This window comes from Mytilus edulis, chromosome 4, assembly GCF_963676685.1.
Source record: "Mytilus edulis chromosome 4, xbMytEdul2.2, whole genome shotgun sequence".
Classification (NCBI taxonomy): domain Eukaryota; kingdom Metazoa; phylum Mollusca; class Bivalvia; order Mytilida; family Mytilidae; genus Mytilus; species Mytilus edulis.
Window position 1 is genome coordinate 12,302,864 of NC_092347.1, and position 20,962 is coordinate 12,323,825.

The 20,962-nt window shown below is 31.8% G+C and overlaps 2 protein-coding genes across 3 annotated transcripts; one reads left to right on the forward strand and one right to left on the reverse strand.

Annotated features, from left to right (window-relative positions):
- Positions 1 to 27: 27 nt before the first annotated feature.
- Positions 28 to 1,551, forward strand: LOC139521263 (uncharacterized). Its single transcript, XM_071314731.1, has one exon. It carries the CDS (start codon positions 28 to 30, stop codon positions 1,549 to 1,551), a length of 1,524 nt encoding a protein of 507 aa, XP_071170832.1.
- Positions 1,552 to 9,610: 8,059 nt separating this feature from the next.
- LOC139518977 (uncharacterized) lies at positions 9,611 to 20,962 on the reverse strand. 2 transcript variants are annotated; one of them, XR_011663494.1, is made up of 12 exons: positions 19,678 to 20,962; positions 19,216 to 19,275; positions 18,603 to 18,655; positions 17,912 to 18,056; positions 14,622 to 14,844; positions 13,949 to 14,316; positions 13,240 to 13,354; positions 12,710 to 12,836; positions 11,697 to 11,808; positions 11,127 to 11,236; positions 10,279 to 10,605; positions 9,611 to 9,870 (listed from the first exon to the last, which is right to left on the reverse strand). XR_011663494.1 is itself a non-coding variant. In XM_071310688.1 (11 exons), exons 1-11 carry the CDS (start codon positions 20,551 to 20,553, stop codon positions 10,512 to 10,514), a joined length of 2,283 nt encoding a protein of 760 aa, XP_071166789.1. In that variant the 5' UTR covers positions 20,554 to 20,955; the 3' UTR covers positions 9,611 to 10,511. The 2 variants fall into 2 exon arrangements, 1 of the variants encoding a protein (XP_071166789.1); XM_071310688.1 differs by having other exon boundaries at positions 9,611 to 10,605; positions 19,678 to 20,955.

The window sequence follows — 20,962 nt, forward strand, 5'->3', positions numbered from 1 at the left end:
CTATGGCATTTAGGACTCCTAAGAGAAATGCACAAAACAGGACTTGAGGGAAACAACTGGCTATTTTTTGAAAATTGGTATACAGAATTGACATCAAAAGTTAAATGGAAAGGAGAACTCTCCCATCAAATCATAGAACAACAAGGAGTACGACAAGGAGGAATATGGTCCCCGTCAGCATATAAAATATTCGTCAACTCCCTACTAACAACATTTGAAGAAAACCAAATCGGAGCCACCATTGGCTCAATATACTGTGGTATTCCAACTGTTGCTGATGATGTCACATTAATTACAACCGACCCATATGAACTTCAGACCATGCTGGATATCCAATCGAGTTTTGCAAACAAGAACAGATACGAAATAAGTGAACAAAAGTCTGTGGTACTTACCTTTAACGATTCTTCAGAATGTAATTGGCATTTAAATGGCAAACTTATGGCTACCCCAACGTCATCAACACATCTAGGAATTGAGAGGGACAATACCTCAAATACAGGCACAAAACTTGTCGTAAAAAAACGGATCATTACAGCAAGGAGAACAGTATATGCACTGATGGGTGCAGGTCTTCACGGACTTAACGGAGTAAACCCAAAAGCTGCAATTCATCTGATTCAAACATACGTTCTACCTCGATTGTTATATGGTCTCGATGTCATCACACTTACTACTGAAGACATGAAAAACCTCTCCACTTATTTTCGAAAACTCTTGCGACAAATTCAACACCTGCCAGACAGAACTGCAAACGTAGCTTCACATCTTCTTCTCGGACGGATTACCATTGAATCAGAAATACATAAACGAATACTGAAAACCTTTGGAAATATCATAAGAAATGAAAACTCAATTGAAAGAAAATTAGCTATCAGACAGCTAGCAACAAAATCTCTACAATCTGGTAGCTGGTTTACAAAAACTGTTGAAATTGCCAATATATATGACCTACCATCGCCATATGATATTATAGATAACCCACCAGGGAAACAACTTTGGAAAAACCTGGTAAATAAAACCGTCAATGATCACTGTATAAAACAAATGATAAGTGAAGCAAAATCGAAATCTACTCTGTCTCGCCTAAATTATGAAAATGTCAAAGAAGGGAAAATACATAACATATGGAAAAGCTGTGGCACAAATCCATATGCCATCACATCTGCCTCCTTAAAGGCAAAGTTAGCAACAGGGACAATATACCTGCAATATCATCGAGCTAAATTTAGCAATGGACATGTGTCGCCTATTTGCCAGTTATGTGCAGAGGAAGAAGAAGATATACTTCACTTCATATTAAAGTGCTCTAAGCTACAATATATAAGAGATGATTTTCTGCATATGATAGGCGAGGTATTGACAGAAAACCTAGAGGATCAGGATCTTATCCAAGAATTAATAACCAATGACGAACATTTGTGTCAGCTAGTTATCGACTGCTCAAAATTTAGATTTTTAAATGAGAATGCACAGAATAGAATAGAAACATTATCGAGAGGTCTGTGTCATAAATTATTCCAGCAACGGGCAATATTAATTGAACAGTGATTAAAAGCGTGTAATACCGAGCTGAAAAGAAGGGTCATACCAAAAGATAGAACATTTTGTTGTATATAGTGTATTTACATTTTACCGTTTTTAATATGAAAGAAGCAACTTTTATATTTGAATGATGGATGACTTTTTATGCATACCAGAATAATGTAAATATTGGTGATAGGGTCACATCCCCCAGAGGAGATAAATTAATATCTCTTTTATAGTTTTAAAGGTTTTATATATCTTTTAAACATAATCTTGAGGATTTTAACCGCGAGTGATATTACACCGATTCTAGGATTGGTGGTTCTCCTGACATAGGAGGGAGTTGCAGTACAGGTAACAGGTAACAGGTAACGTAGCGACGGTAAAAAATAGCAGGCATATATCAGTAAAATTATTTAAAATTATTGAATGAAAATATTGACAGTGTTATCAAAAATGCTAATTTGACCAAATTATAAATCAGATCGATGTATTTTCTAATTTAAAGTTATTTCGATTACAAAACAAATATTTGTTTATTATAAAGTAAGCATTGCCGCCCGGTATGTGTGTGCCATTTTTGTCTCAAAAACGTAAACATTTTAACAAAACATTAACTGAAATGCATTCCCTATCGTTATATGACTATTCAGTAAGAATGACCTATATTTATATACAAATCAGGAGACAAATTTCCGGTGTTCGTTAGGGAATTTATTTGAAAGGTGATGAACTATCAAATGAATAGAGTTTAAAGCCTTTAAAATTATAGCAATTGACCATTAATAATGTAAAATTCCCAGTAGCATATTCATATATGAGTATGACATATATGATATGTAAATCATACTGCCCCAAATCAATATACAGTTATCATACGTAAAGGCATTTTAATATGGCACTGGCTACGGTTACATGGAAATGTAACAATAATAAAAATATTATTGTTACATTGGAGACTAATTGCCGGATGCAAAGTTGGGTGAGGAACCGATTAATTACAAATGTAACAATAATTACTGAGGCTACGGTTACATTACGTTATTGTTACATGAAAAACAGCAATGTACGCTAGATTGATTAACTTAAATCTTCTATCATAGTTGTATTGCTTCATTCTTTCATATGTACTAAACAATACTTGTTATTTAATACTGATTAATAATAAAATATTATTATTCAACAAATGGTGTACAACTTGAATAGTTTTACTACGTATTAATGGTTTTGATGTTCTTAAAGATACAGTTACTACTGGATTTGTAGAAATTGTCATTGTAAATAAAAAATTACAGTAAATAAATTGTATGTTATAAATGTATGTTATAAATGTTATAAACTTTGGTTATTTAGTACATATTACTAGTCCCATCGTACATTGCTTTTTTTCATGTAACAATAACGCAATGTAACCGTAGCCTCAATAATTATTGTTACATTCGTAATTAAACAGGTCCTTACCCAACCATGCATTCCGGCATTTAGTCTCCAATGTAACAATAATATTTTTATTATTGTTACATTTCCATGTAACCGTAGCCAGTGCCTTTTAATATAGGCACTGGCTACAAATCATTATGGTGTACAACTTGAATAGTTTTACTACGTATTAATGGTTTTGATGTTCTAAAAAATACTACTCAAGATTCGGAGTGTGACTGTCATTAAGTAAGTAAGTAACTGCACACCTACTCTTATTACTGTCATTATACTTTGGACCAATTTTGTTTATGGTGAAAAAAATAAAACTTGGGATACGTTTAAAACGAAACTGAAACAATATCAAGACATACATTTCATACAGCTTTATAACTTGACGCAAATTGATAATCAAAAGCAAAGTTTGCTAACTGTAACTTAAATACTAAGAAATTCTGTATGTGCACGTATCCGTGGAGGACGTAATTTCGTTCATCAAAAATGTGTCGGACTTTAAAAACAACTTACTGGATTTGTAGAAATTGTCATTGTACATAAAAAATTACAGTAAATAAATTGTATGTTATAAATGTATGTAATAAATGTCCTCAACTTTTATTATTTAGTACATATTACTAGTCCTATCGTACATTGGTTTTTTTTTATGTATAACAATAACGCAATGTAACCGTAGCCTCAATAATTATTGTTACATTCGTAATTAAACAGGTCCTTCCCCAACCATGAATCCCGGCATTTAGTCTCCAATGTAACAATAATATTTTTATTATTGTTTATTGTTACATTTCCGTGTAACCGTAGCCAGTGCCTTTAATATATGATGTTATAAAAGGAGGGTCATTTTTAAATAAAATTTCGTAACCTTTTCCCCCCTCCTATATGATTATGACCCATATTTTTTGCACATCCCCCGTGCACCCAATGATAGCCTTTATTAGGAAACGAATTCTCCGTGATGTATACACAATAATTACAATTGCCGTAGGCCTATACGGCTTTGCTGGCCAATGGTTAGTTTAGTTTAAACAATATTTTATTCAAATAAATTGAATTGGATTGGGCAACAGGCATAGCCTATGTAAGCCCTCTCCACAAAACAAGGTACAATATATTACATTCAAACAAAGCAACACATACACAAACATAAAGACAGAACAGAATTAATTTTTCAAAAATACCTCTTAGCTGACTGGAATGATATTTCAAATAGTTAACTCAGATCAAAAGTATGACTATTTTAAAATGCTTCAAATGTTAAATCAGAAAAATTATGAAAAAATAAATTATGGAAAAAAAAGTTTTGGCCAAGGGTTACAATATGCACTTCCCGCTTCTGGATCGTAACCATTGGTTAGCGAAGATGCGGATATCTATACATATATAGGTATATAGATAATTCATTTAACATGCACACAATAATAAAATTATTAGAGATAAGCAAGTGGGTGAACAAAAGATAACACCACCCTTTATATAGTGTCACTAAAACCTGCAGTTAGGCATTATTTTGGTAGATTGTTTTCCCATTCTTTTTTGTCTTCATGCAGTGTCTCGGTTTGTCCAGGTATGTGCATATATATCTCTTAGAAAACTAACGGCCTAATTAATGTGCAAAAAATATACGAAAAACAAAAACAAAACAGAGCAAAAATCGACAACCACTGAATTACAGGTTCATGCCTTGGGACAGGCATTATACACACAAAATGTGGTGGGGTTAAACTAGCTTGTTGGTGCAACCCCCTCCCTCAACCTGGGACAGTGGTGTAACAGTACAACATAAGAACTAACTATAAAAATGAGTTCAAAAGTCGTAACTCATTAGATGTATACAAATAGATATACATCTAACACAAATAGAGTGGACGTGGCCGGTACTTGTGTTTATTCATGAAAACTTGAAAACGATAGTCAAAATTTCTAATCCTTTGGATTCACGGAAGAATTTTTGATAGACTGTTATTTCAGCCGGGTTCAAATTACAACTCCTTTAAATGTTGGATGTAATTACTGTTACAACATATGACAAAAATCATCTAGAACAATTCTGGGCGTTTTACTGATAAATAAATTACGTACTAAATAAGTAAATCAGAGATGGAGCATAATGTTTTAGTATCTTTTACCAGTATCTTTTTCGAGTTCTTGTTCTCTAACTTTTTCGTTCCAACATTTTATTTTTATTATTTAATATGAACTCGTAAGTTTTGATATTGAGGTGTATAACCATAACACGATATGTCACATAAAAGCACTGGAAGATATGCCTAAATTACGAACATATAAAAACATTAAAGCTGACTACAATGTAGAGCCATACTTGAAAAAGTGTTTATCAAGACAACAACGATCAGTGATAGCCCGGATGCGAAGCGGAACTTTACATTTAGAAATCGAAAAGGGCAGATTTCGTAATGTGCCACTTGACCAACGCCTTTGTAAAATGTGCAAGTCTCAATCAATAGAGGACGAATCCCATCTCTTGCTGTTTTGTGAACGCTATGAACAATTACGAACAACATTATTTAATGATATCCGAGATAAGTACAACATAGACTTAACTACGCTACCAGCAAACATCAAATTAAAACATTTATTTTGTAATTACAGCAAGCTTGTTTCTAACTTTATTTTGAACTGTTTTACCATCAGACAATCTAGAATCAACTGTTAACGTGCCTTGCTATAATTTGCGTGTAAATTTGAACTATATTTATTTATTTATTTTATTTTCAATAATGATACACAACTAATGTACAGTGCATCATAAGCCTATTTGGCTGGCTGAAAATTACTTGTATATATGAATGTAATTTTTGTTATAATTCAGGTTGCACTTTAATATTAAAATATTCTATTCTATTCTATTCTATTCTATAATCTTGACCATCAAGCGACCTTGACCTTCTAATTAAGGGTTAATTAATTACTATTTTGGAACATCTATTTGTCCGGGTTATTACTTTCTATCCTTTGCCGTAGGCTTTAGTTTGTTGGTATTTGCGTGCATTGCGACAGGAGGTGTCTCGTCCGCAGCAGATGACCTCCGACCTTGACATTCGACCTCAAGTAAAACAACTGAATTCCAAAATACCGAGATATAAGTATAGCCACCTAAACCATATACATTGTTTTGTCATGGCAATATTTTTCTGGTGCATTGTAGGGGTAGTAACTCAGGGCTATGCCCAGTCACTGAATATATGATAAATTGTTAAATATATCGGAACCCATCAGCTCAGATCACCATTGCCTAAATCCTTATTGCCATGACTCGTATGGCTTCTATTCATTCATCGAAAGCATGTCTTGCCATCCCTTTGTCATTAATTGTGTACAGTATTTTGACTGCCAGTAAGATCCCACTCCTAAACTGTATATATATATATATTCTAAATTGCTATGACAATATTTGTCTTGTGTCTTAATATCCTTGTGTCATGTACATTCTGATATCTTAAGTAGGTATAGATCTTGCCAAGTGCTAAGTTCCTCCTATCCTATATACATTCGTAGCTTACATAACGAATTTCCACTGCACCATATGAATCAACCATGGAGGCTGTGGCCTTCCAAAATCATAACCCTTAACCATATACATCTTTTATGATCATGATTGGACCGTTACATTGCCAAGGCTTTGTTCCTGGTGCCCATTTCCAATCCTAATTATTGTGAATCGATACTACTAGTGTTCGGATTGATCTCAACCGTGTTTGTCACAATACCACCTTCCTATAAATATGGTACACTAAAGATGATCCTGAAACTGTAGTCTTTTTGATTGCAAAAATGTACTTTTTTTGTGACGTATCTCCCTGTACTGTTCATGACATTGTTGTAAGGAATTTTATCTCAGGCATAACTGCTTGAGTGTTAGGGGCATGGTTTCTACAGTAGCAGGTTAGGTACAAGGTGCTTGCATTCTTCGATGCAGTACTATTTCCAATATTGGTTTACTTGTACCTGTGTGTGTATTATACTGGTATTATACCTAGGGGTTTAAGACCTTTTGATATTCATTGATAAACCTCTACATATTTTTCTAGAAGGAACACACGTAAATGTAGTCAATTCAATTACTAGGAGACTATTAGATTTCTTCGCTGAGCGCAGCTGGATACGACCGCAGAGGCCCAACACTGAACAGTTGGGGCAAAAATGGACACAATATTCGCACTTGAAACAGGTCTGAATTTGGGTTGTAATTAAATAGTTGACACATATTAGGTTTCTGACACAGAATAACTGAAGTAAAAGAACTTAGAATATGTTAGTAGTATATGATTTGAATTTTAATTTTTTTGACATTTTTTAGACATTATATGAGTTTCTGACACAAAACAAATGTCAAGATCTTACAAATCTATTATGAAATATGGTGCAATTAAAGATTTCAGATTTCTTCTTCAAACTTTTCATAAATTGGGAATTTGAGAAATTTGGAGAAAAAAAATTTGAAAACTTCTACCACCCCCACCCCCTTTTTTTGAAATATCCAAAACCTGACGTTTCTTTATACATTATTTACAAGTAGTGTAAGGGAGGTAAATCTGAACATACCAAACATTGTATGGTAACTGTTTTTGAATTCCCTCCCTTACACTGCTTTTAAATTGTCTTAATTGTCCATTGACCAGAAAAACCTTGTTTCCCCCTTTTTTTGCCCCTAATTCCAAAACATTTTTAGCAATAACCCCCAAAAGTCATTACTAACCATCCCTTAATGGTATGGAAACTTGTGGTATAATTTCAGAGAGATTCATACACTTAAACACAAGTTATTGTTTGAAAACTACAATAATGCTTATTTTTGGGCCCCTAATTTGTAAACTATCGGTACCATAACCCCAAAATCAATCCCAACCTTCCTTTAGTGGTATTGCACCATCTGGTAAAAATTTATAGAGATCCATTCACTAAATCTAAAGTTATTGTCCGGAAAACCTAGTTTTCCCCTTTTTTTTGCCCCTAATTCCAAAACTTTTTGAGCCATAACCCCCAAAGTCATTACTAACCATCCCTTCATGGTATGGAAACTTGTGGTATAATTTCAGAGAGATTCATACGCTTAAACATTGTTAGAAAACTACAAAAATGCTTATATTGGCCCCTAATTCCTAAACTATTGGGACCATATAACCCCCAATGTCAATCTCAACCTTCCTTTAGTGGTAATAAACCTTTTGGTAAAAAATTTATAGAGATCCATTCACTAAATCTAATCCTTGTCTGGAAACTAAATGCATCTTCGGACGAAGCAGCCGACATACCATTATACGACACAATTTTTTTTTGCAATCATATAAAAATAACCCCAAAGATTACCCCCCTTTTTGGGGGGCTTTTGTGCAATACACTTTGCTGTTGCCTATTGAATCCCCTTTTTTATTTGCAAGTAATCCAAACCTGACATTTTTCCTTATACATAAGTAGCCTAAGAGAGGTACATCTGAACATACACAATATTGTATTCTAAATGTATTTGGGATACCTCCCTTACACTGTTTTTAAATTGTCTTACATGTACTTGTCCATTAATAGAAAATCCTAGTTCTTTCCCCCTAATTCCTTAATGTTTTGAGCCATAACCCTCCAAAAGTCAATCATTATCATCAGTTCCTGGTATTGATACTTGTGGTATAATTTCAGAGAGATTCATACACTTAAACACAAGTTATTGTCTGGAAACTACAAATATGCTTATTTGGGTCCCTTTTTAGCCCGTAATTCCTTAACTGTTGGGACCATAACCCTCAAAATCAATCACAACCTTCCTTTAGTGGTATTGAACCTTCTGGTAAAAATTTAAAGAGATCCATTCACTTCAACTAAAGTTATTGTCCAGAAACTAAATGTGTCTTCAGACGCTGACAACGACATGATAGCATTATACGACGCCAACAAATTTTTGCGCTCGTATAAAAACTTAAACCTTCCAGAATTATTTCAGTTTATGAATGTTTCTCTTTTTCCTAGGTCAGTGGATATGCCTGTTTTTGCAGTGACTTCTGAGGTTTGAGTAAAAAAATAATAAGTTCAAGTGGGAGGATTAGAGGGAATGTAGATAAAACGTGCGTCTGGTGCAAATAAAAAAAGTCGTTCCTGGTATCTATGAGGAGTAAATTTTATTCATACATACGTGTATATTATGAATGTAACTTATTATGTAACTTGTTTTTGAAATCTGTATTATGGAGCAGAGTAGTTAAAAGCTTAATGTGCAGAGGGCCGGGGAAGTCAGCTCATTGCTGAATACTGTACAATGACCTTCAAATGTTCAAATTTTTATCCTCTGCTTTTAGGTTGCTTTTTGTAATGGACTATAAACAAGTAAATTTTACATTGTTTGGCTTGTCATCAATGGAAAATAAAGATCTGAAAGATAAACCAGTCAATGTAGAAAATGAAGAGCACATATGAGTTTGAAAGATTATACAAAGAATGTTTTAGGCATTGACTTTGTCACCAAGATTTTCAATGTGATTTCAAGGATAAGTTATTGAAAGGATGTGGAATAAATAAAATTTCTTAGCTTCTAAAACTTCAGCATCATCAACAGAGAAGAATATGCATTTTTTAACCTGAACACATCTCTTTAGCTGTATCAACAATAATTTGTTTTATGTGCAACAAAAAAAACACCATTTCAATATTTTTATTAGATAAAACTTATTTTTTTGCATATATACAATAACATATATGTATCAAAATAAAAATACTTATAAATCAAGGCAGAAAATTGGCATTCCAAAAGGTTTTGACATCAACCTTTTACTTTTCAACAAAACTGAAGTTCTACCATGAAAAAGTTAAATCTAAAAATAGAATTGACACCAGTAACTTAAAATTAAAGATCCAATTTAGGGAAAAAAACAAATAGGAGAATTTTTTTTATTCAAACTTGACCTCTGTAAAGAAGAAAAATGTTTAATTTTTCCTCAATTCTAGCAATACATAAGTATTACTACAGAAATTCAAGTTACAATTAATTTTCATTATATTTAAATAATTTTCGATTCAAACGTAGACAAAAAAGCCAACTCTTTAAAAATATTTAGTAAATGTTTTCCAGATGTTAGTGTCTGATATATCTACAGAAATTAAAAGTCCTGTGTTTTTTTTTATTAAAACAACCACAATTTAACAATTTAAAGGCTTATATCATACTTTTAATTCTATAAAATTACTAATAAAGGGAAGGTTACTTTTGTATGTCAGGTACTTTTACCTAAAAAATGCTGAAAATATTATTTTATTTAAACATTTATATAGACATTGATATAAAAGAACACTCAAAAACTATTTAGCAAATTGTAGTATCCATAACTAATTATTATAAATTTTTCTGCTTATTACTTTTCATTTAAAAAGATTCATGGTTATGATAAAATAAAACGAATTCATGGTATAAATTAAAGCCTCTACATAATTGAATGTCAAATCTGTGCAGAACATTTTGATACAATTGTATAATATAAAACACACTATGGAATATAATAAAATAAACTGTAAGCAAAACTGTTCACAACAACATAAAAACTTTATTTGCTGTCCTTCTTTTTAGTTGGTTTTGCTTTTTCTTGAGCTTTCCTTGAGATAGTCTTATTTGTGTTGGCATATTTTCTTGCATCATCTCTAAAAAAAGATAGATTAAAGCAAAATTAACACACAATTACAATTGCTATAGAAAGTTCAATTAACAATTTAATCATAGAATTCTTAATTTAAATATTTTTTAGAATCCCAACCAGCATCAAAATTATGAAGATAATTATGTGAATTTATTGTCAAAATAAATAATTTTTTGTGTAGTTGTTATGCTAACAAATCAAACAGTTAGTATTTGAAGATAGATGTATGAGGATTAGAGTTGGTTTTTTTTAATGAATCAGGCTTTGTTCTAATGCCTTTATTGCTATTTAAGAAGGAGTACTGTGATTTCATTAACATTCATTAAATTCAAATTTTCATGGATTTCTTTGGAACCAAAAATTAAAATGTTCAACGAAATACAATTTTTCTAAAGAAATATATGCAGACTTTGCCATATCCACGAATATGCAAGATTCCATCAATCCTCGAAAGTTAGTATCCATGAAAATAAATGAATCCACAGTAAACCAATTGTAATAATTATTAATTTGTTTAATACTAACCTGTTCATTTTAGTTTTGTCTCTGCAACCTTTGCCCCCTTCCCAGAATGCTGAGCGACTTTTTGTCATCAATTGATGGCAGGCATTACATGGTTTTTCCAATGCAAAAGGCTGAAAATTTAAGTACATAATAAGTTAAAACACACTTATGGTAGTAAGAAGGAAATAGCAAATTGAATTAATTTCTTATTGATGTAACAACCTTCAAGCCTTTAAAAAGGTTTTGATACCTTGACATTCAGTGGCAGATCCAGAAATGTTCATCTTTATAAAAATTCCACTGACTGCCTAAAAGGGGACCCTCTCCCGACTTGCTTCATTGATTCCCCATATAATCAACCCTGTCCCCCCTCTAAATCTACCTTTGATATAATATTTCTTCATTTTCACTATCAAAATAACTGTAGTGAAAACAAGTGACAGCTAATATTTAAACAAAAAATAAATTTAATACATTGTACTGTAAAACATCTGAATCTCAAGTAAGGTTGAAATAGGTCTAATTAAAAACTGTTATTTTTCAACAGATCGTTAAAAGGTATAATATTCCCACAAAGTTTCTGTTCATTACCTGTTCTTTACAGCAATGGCCGCATATCATTCTGTTAGCTATAGTCATTAGATGATCTTCAGCGTCGTCATGACAAACGTCACATGGGTAACATTTCCCACAACATGGAAATCTGTAAAGTATACAGTTTACTTATTAGATCTATCAAGCTAGCCATGTGCCAAAGTATCCCATCATGGGCATTAAACATTGTTAAATATACACAGGCATATTTATTGTGAGTTTTCATTCATTGTAGATTCAAACTTTACAAAATATTCTTATGATAAATAGGAAGGGAAATAAAGAAAATTGATATGTAAATAATGGTAAAAGCTCTTGAATACAATGTATATTTATTACAACTGTAAATTCAGAAATTATTGCCAAGTTTTTATAATTGCAAATAAGGTGACTGGACGCACATGTGTAATGCAATAAAAACTTGATTTGTGAAATCTGCCACTTATATTTGTATGTAGATTTTCCAGATTTTCCAGAAATCGCAATAATTATTCTTATATTTTGGTCTGTCAAGTTGTAATCTAATTATAAATGCATGCAATAATTTCAGAATTAACAAAATATAGGTCAAAAATCTTGAAAAAGTTTCATAATTTGAACAGCATAATGAGGAGTAAATAGCAAACCCTACATATATTATTCTGTAATTTATAAAGTAACAATTTTCACAGGTTATGTGGTTAAAACATTGGTGGATTCAAACGTGTTACAGTGCTACAGCTTTGGATTGACTTCTTCATAAGCAACATAAATCTAAAAGCTCCAATTAAAGTTTTTATCATAGTATCTATTCTTAATTGAAAAAAAAAACCTGCTAAAGATAGGGCTTTTATTGTGTTTTTTACTTTGACAATATATGGTTTCGATAGTCAAGGGTTGATTGGGTCGTTTTTACTGTCAAACAATTTTAATAATTCTTGTTACACTCTATTAAAGTATCATCTATTTTTACACTAGCCTTAACTTTGCATTGGCCTACTTTTCCTAGTAAATAACTGAGTAAATCTTACCTAAACCATCTAAAACTCTTTTTGTAATGTCTACAAATTCCATTATCCGGAAGTTGGTTGCCAAGAATGATTCTGGGATCTTTTGGAATCTTTTTTATTTTCATTACAGTAATATTCACTGCACCATCTGTAATTCAAAACAGATAAAAAATCTATGTGTTTAAAATAATCTGTAAAATATTGTACAAATGCATTCTATCGAAATGTCTATTTTAATGGGATATTATTGTCTCTTAGTTGGTTTCTAGAACTGGAATAAATGAACCGAATCAATACATTTACAAAGTTAACAAAATAAGGTCAACTACCCACAATGACAAACAACCCTACAAAATATGAAAGTTTACTATCAAATAGTCTAAGTCTTAGCCAAGCTGAACTCACAAGTTGTTATTGTTACAACAAATGGTCAAAGTTCCATAACTCTGGTAAAAAATTTCAAACTGGTCAAAAGTATATGAGAAAAAATGATTCCAAGAAATGCTGAGGACGATAAACTTAGAGAATTTAGTGTCTTAATGAGCACTCACCTTGGTTAAGAAAAGATGGTTGGAGTTCCGTAAACCGGACTGAATCAGCTGCTACTTTCATCTTTTGATAGCAAGTATAACATGATACATCCTTCAGTTGTTCTGGAGGCAAACCCTGTAATAAATATGCATTTAAGTAAAATAAAACTGTAAGGGAGTAAAAGAAAATTTCAGGGAGCTCGGCAATATCAAATGTTTTATGACTTACACCATTAACTTTCTTCTGTTAATATTTCTTTCCTTTTTTTATTTTAAATATCACAGACTACCTGATTTTACCTAAATATTGAATGTTTGTGGAATATAAATTATATAAAAAGCATTTTAATTTCTGTTTATTAAGAGTGTATAGAAAAATAATGTTATTTTAATTTTCAATTTTCTTCTGTTAGTTTAAAATAATATTCAGATGACCAAGATGTGAAGTACTTGTGAACATGATGCATCCCACAAATAGTAGCATTGAGTCAATATCATTTCCAAAAATAGTAACATAAAGTCAACACCATTTTCAAACTTGCAATTTTTTTTTACATATTTGATATATACATTAAGGACTTTCACTTAAGTCAATAGGTTTTATATGGACCTGTTAAGATTTTATTGAATCTCAGATTTTTCCTTTGTCAATATACATGATATATTCTGAACAGGTCCATATATGACATATTGACCTCGTCAAAAGTCCATGATTGATGAATATGTTTACCTGAACTGTTGTTTCCTTTGAACATCTCATGCACCCTAATTTGAACTGACAATCTTGCATTACCAGATCAAAAGCAGTACATCCTTCTACATCTAAATAACCAATGACAGAAGAGTATTGATGAGCCATGGATGGTCGAAAGTTAACCAACTGTGACTGGTTACATTTCTGACAGGGAACAGCATTGACCTGGTTTGGAGGAGTCTTCACATCCAAACGATTGTGACATCTAGTACACTGAATGATAATCTTTATCTGGAGGAAAACCAAGGTGGATGCAGAATCCCTCAATTGAAGATTTCTTAGTCTGACTTCTGTACCTCTCACTTCAGTTTCTGTAACATCTAAGTCTTTCTTACTGTTCGGTTCTATAAAATAATTAAGAGGGTTAAAAATAGTTTTGATACGGAGTACAACTTTGTTAAGTTGAAATATAACATTGAAAGGATAGAAAATAGCTTTTGAAAGTGAAACATCATCTTTCTTATAGTTCTGTTGAAATTTTTATGTTAAAAGTCATAAACAACAATAATTTTTGTAAGTTGAACATAAAACATGTTTTCTTTAAAAAGAATTCTTACTTATTTTAAATCATTCAAGTAGAACTAATTAAGCACATTTGAAAATTAAATGATTAAAACGGCTGTTAAGTATATTTTGTATAAAGATCTACCTTCTGCATATTCATATTCATCACCACTGCTGAAGGTTTCAGTAGGTCCTGTGTAAATTTCTTCTACATCTTTCTTTTTATAAACAGTAAATTCTCTCTCCTCTGTGTCACTTCCTGTTTCATCACTGCTGTCATCTGCTGAGGAACTAACAGCTTCTTTTTTGAGCTGACTAGCTGGAATGAACTCCATTCCTGCAGCTTTTGCCATAATTTCTCTTTGATACTAGATGACGAAAAGATAATTTAATGAAAATTAAGAAAACCTGTATTATATCAAGGGCAGAAGTGTGTGGACTTTACAAAGTTTGTTATAAACTAAAAGTGAGCAAATTGTGTTAAAAAATTTAAACTTAAAATACAAAAGACAGTAGCCTTGCTTTGATATATTTCTGTTTACATTTTTCATAAGACAGTACAGAATAGAGCAAATAAAATGAAGGAATGAATATATCAAACTCTATTTAAGAATACTACCACTAAAATCTAATGATAAACAAGGCTTATTAGTTCACTTGACAAACAAACAGAAAAGGATAAGGAATTTCTTTACATTACTTTTTTTTTGCAGGCTTTCACAACAAACAACCAGGTGCTCCGCAGGGCGCAGCTTTATACGACCGCAGAGGTCGAACCCTGAACAGTTGGGGCAAGTATGGACAAAACATTCTAGCGTGATACAGCTCTGAATTTGGATTGTGATCAAATTTTTTACATTACATGGTGTTTTCTTACACAAAACAAATGTCAAGATTTTACAAATTTTACAATTAAAGATTTCTTCTTCAAACTTTTTAAATCTAAAATTAAATAGTTGACACAGCATAGGTTTCTGACACAGAATGAATGTGGTCTAATGAACTTAAAAGTTTGTTTTTGCCTTTTAGCAATTCACCATGCTGTTGAATATTAATCCTCCCAAAAAAATGTTTGAAGAAATTTTCTTTTTATTTATGAAATCTGAAATGAGAAAAATTTACCCCCCCCCTTTTTTCACATCCCCGTTTCCCTTTTTCCAAAACTGATATCAATTCAAATTTCTAATGGAGTTTGCAACAATAACTACTCTTTTAAATACATCATAAAATATTAAAATGTAAAGTAAAGTGCTTGTTATCACTGAATGGTAAAGATTGGTTGGTAGTAAAAGTGAATATACATTGTTTATTGTATTAAACAATAAAAAAAACTTCATCAGCAACATTTTATATTGGCAAATTTCCAATGAAGTTATTTACATAAAGTTATTGGCAAATAAAAATAGAAAATGACATCATAGTCATGTCTGGCAAATGTCCAACATACATTATCTAAAAACATTTTAGATAAGATAAGGAAATAAGATGTAAAAAAACTGCTTGTTATCACTGAATGGTAAAGATTATTTTAATTTATTAGTTGGTAGTAAAAAGTGAATATACATTGTATATTGTATATAACAAAGATTTAAGTTGATTCTGGACAAAGAAAGATAACTCCAATTAAAAAAAAATCTTGCTATTGCACAATATTTTGCAATTAGATATTTCTTGCTTACTATTCTGGACAAAGAAAGATAACTCTAATTAAAAAAAAATTTGCTATTTCACAATATTGTGCAATTAGATATTTCTTGCCATTGCGCAATACTGTGCAATTGAAAAGACTTGCTATTGCACAATACTTAATATAATAATTTTAGATCCTGATTTGGACCAACTTGAAAACTGGGCCCATAATAAAAAATCTTAGTACATTTTTGGATTCAGCATATCAAAGAACCCCAAGATTTCAATTTTTGTTGAAATCAGACTAAGTTTAATTTTGGACCCTTTGGACTTTAGTGTAGACCAATTTGAAAACAGGACCAAAAATGAAGAATCTACATACACAGTTAGATTTGGTATATCAAAGAACCCCATTTATTCAATTTTTGATGAAATCAAACAAAGTTTAATTTTGGACCCCGATTTGGACCAACTTGAAAACTGGGCCAATAATCAAGAATCTAAGTACATTTTTAGATTCAGCATATCAAAGAACCTAACTGATTCATTTTTTGTCAAAATCAAACTAAGTTTAATTTTGGACCCTTTGGACCTTAATGTAGACCAATTTGAAAACGGGACCAAAAGTTAAGAATCTACATACACAGTCATGACAGTTAGATTCGGCATATCAAAGAACCCCAATTATTCAATTTTGATGAAATCAAACAAAGTTTAATTTTGGACCCTTTGGGCCCCTTATTCTGTTGGGACCAAAACTCCCAAAATCAATACCAACCTTCCTTTTATGGTCATAAACCTTGTGTTTAAATTTCATAGATTTCTATTTACTTATACTAACGTTATGGTGCGAAAACCAAGAAAAATGCTTATTTGGGTCCCTTTTTGGCCCCTAATTCCTAAACTGTTGGGACCTAAACTCCCAAAATCAATACCAACCTTCCTTTTGTAGTCATTAACATTGTGTTTAAATTTGATTGATTTCTATTTACTTAAACTAAAGTTATTGTGCGAAAACCAAGAATAATGCTTATTTGGGCCCTTTTTTGGCCCCTAATTCCTAAACTGTTGAAACCTAAACTCCCAAAATCAATCCCAATCGTTCTTTTGTGGTCATAAACCTTGTGTCAAAATTTCATAGATTTCTATTAACTTAAACTAAAGTTATAGTGGAAAACCAAGAAAATGCTTATTTGGGCCCTTTTTGGCCCCTAATTCCTAAAATGTTGGGACCAAAACTCCCAAAATCAATACCAACCTTCCTTTTGTGGTCATAAACCTTGTGTTAAAATTTCATAGATTTCCATTCACTTTTACTAAAGTTAGAGTGCGAAAACTAAAAGTATTCGGACGCCGGACGACGACGACGACGACGACGACGACGACGACGCCGACGCCAACGTGATAGCAATATACGACGAAAAATTTTTCAAATTTTGCGGTCGTATAAAAACATCAATATAAATTTTGGAGCTTATTTATCAATGAATGTCATTTGTTAGCCATGTTAACCTCTTAATGATAAATTTAAACAGAATGTTATTTAAGGACCGCAGAGGCAGATTTAGGGGGGTCACTGAAGCTTGACGAGAGCGGCCCCCCTCTTATGCAGCCAGTGGGCCCCCACTTATGAAAATTTCTATATCCGCCACTGGATGGGTGTCACACTGATGTTTACCCCAAAACTAACTTTTTGTGTCAAGACCTTTATATGACCTGTGTATGAACATGCATAAATTTTGTCACCACAGATTTTCTTCTCAACATGTTTACACATAATTTAATGTAATTTATTGTATTTTATACCTGTTTCAAACCTTCTGTAACCATATCCTCCAAACTACGATCAAACCATTTTAAGAAAGGTCTAAACACCATATTAATAACTCCTCTCTTTATATTCTGCTTATCTTTCTCTTCTATCCATTCTTGAATTGACACCTCCACATATCTGAAGGACATAAACATGATTATCATTCTATCATGATTAGTGCTTGATAAAAAATATTCAAAACTTGCATATGTTGCCATGTATCATTAAGCATTGTAAATAGTGTTTAGTAAATGTACTAGTTAACCCCAACTAGATTTTCAGTCTTTTTATTTCAGTCATATGTATTTAAGCAAGCAATGCATACAGAACACAATATTGATTCAGTTAAAATCCCTCTAAATGAAAATATAGATCCTGTATCTTTGCTTCTCATACACCATGCACACTGTTTAAACTTCTTATAAATGTTTCTATATTTTAACTCCATTGACTCACCAGTGCTACATGAATTTCTATAAATCAGTGTATTAATTGTACAGGAATCATTTATATGATTCCATTAAATCATGCAATATAAATTTGAATCTTGCTTGTTCAGTGGGAAGTATTGATACCATGCCACTTAATTTACAAAGTGTTTTTTTTGTACTTTATTATGTAGTGAGTAATTAAGTCTGAACTATCATTATAAGCATGATAAGTATTACTTTGAAGAACACTTACCTTCTTACAGTTTCAGGTAAATTCTGTTCTTGTGGCAAACAAATTTCCATCATCTAAAAAGATCAGTGATGTATATATACTCATGGTATAAACTTTATATTTAACAGATCTACTATTACTTTAACATATGTTTAATGCTTAAATCACAATTATTACTTATACAGATAGAAGACTATACCATGTAATGTATACTATTCAATGAATATTGAAAAAACAAAACAAATGCTTGTTTTTTTTTATTGAAAGATACATTAACATATTTGTTTATCTAAAACACATCATTATATTACCGAAGAAAAATCTTTCTACTTATTGTCAATCAATTTTCTTCTGTCCACGTTTACAAGGGTATTTATGTATCATAGAAGTTTAAAGTGTGAATGATATAAGATAATTCTCACTAAGGATCTTTACACTGATATATATATATTTCATGTATTTTTTTGAACTTACTGCACATGTTCATGTACAAATCATGCACATATACATGTATATATGTTAGCGGCAATAAGTAAAATTAGGCATAAAGCTTAAATCATATGCAATAAGCTAACGCAAATAAATACAATAAACAGGTACATGTATATAAAAATATAATTTTAGCCTAATTTACCTTTAATGGGTATTTCACAGGAAATGCAATCTCCAGTTCAAACAATTTTACATCATAGGGCTGAAAACAGATAAGAGAATGTAAATATATATAAAACAGATAAGATAGGCAGACATAAAACAGATAAGATAATATATATTTTGTCACCCTACTAAAATTGCATGCCACATTAACATTTTAATTAGCATTTGAAAACTCTGATTTTTTAAAAGTTTTTTTTTTGTTTAATGTACAGAAACTGTTACAATGTACATACATCATGTACATGCATATATGTAAATGTATCATAATCAAACATATAGATTTTTTTATAAATTTCAAATATATGCATTTTTTAAACAGTTTATTTAAATCGATTTAAATTGCAGTAGTTTTGCTGCTGTTGTTGTCTTACATTTACATTGTACAACAGACAACCCATCCCAATTTAACCATAAACTCATCTTTTATAAATAGCCTTACCCAATCAGGATCACTGGATGAAAAATTAAGCTGAAATACATCTTTGTCATCAACCTTTGGCAAAACTGTCAATTTCTCTTTCGGGAACCTTTTCTTCAATTGTTGTAATTCAATACATCTAAGCTGATCGACTTCCTCATCAGAAGCAGATTCTCTTATCAATTCTCTAATAACATTTCCAGCTGGAATGGAAACGGTTGGCTTCAATATGATTTTCTCTGAACTTTTTGAATTATTGTCAACATCTGGAACGTTTTCTGGTATAGAAGCTGTGCTTGTTTTAGTGTTTTGTTTGACAATGTCCTTCAAAATAGCATCTTCCTTGTCTACATGTCTGTATCTGCAATCTTCTCCTTTCTTACAACTACCAGCTTTGTAGTATTGGCAGATAGGTTTTCTCCTTCTTTTTGGTTTCACATCTGGAGCATTAGATTTAGATCTCTCTTGTTTTCCGTTAGATGCAGCAGCACCGTGTGGTTTGGTTCTGCCCTCTTCCACCTGCACACGAGGCACTGGTTTAACCTGTTGACCTCCATCTGGGTGTTCAAACCTGCACTTTGTTCCAAATTTACAATTTCCATATTGATAGAAATAGTGACAGACCTTTAATGGTTTGTCAGTGTGGTCTTTCTGATTAAGAGTTACCTCCTTCTTTACTGAATCATTTTGTTCTGTTGGTTGGATAAAATCTTGAGAAATGGTAGAACTTAAAGTTGGAGACGAATCTACAATTTCACTGCTTAGATTTCCATCATTGTTGTGATTTCCTTGAGTAATATCTGGTGAAAAACTGTGCAAAAATCTACAACTAGTCCCAAACTTGCAACCTCTAGACTTTTTGTAAAACTGACAAATAACTTTAGAGGACTTTTGCATACTATGAGAACTACTGTTTGAAAGTTTAGCTGTCTTCTCAGACACCTTTAAATCTGTGTTAGACTCAACAAGAAGACGAACAACAGAAAACAGTTTTGTCTTGTTATGTGACTGAAAGCAAATTTGACTGCAGTAGTTCGTAGGAAACACTTTCACTGATAAATCAAAGACGAAGTTATAGTCTGAAACTAAAACTTTCAAATTATTGAACTGTTCCTAATTATTCTATATAAACGAAGGCTCACCAGAGACGCCCTCCACTCAACTGGTGATAAAGTTTGTTGATTTGCTTTTAAATAGGTAAAATTCGGCCAGATAAACTAAATAAAGAACTATGACGAAATTGTCTTGCACAACAAGTCGAAATTTAGAACAAGGTTGTCTACTGGTTTTATGATTAGTATTCTGT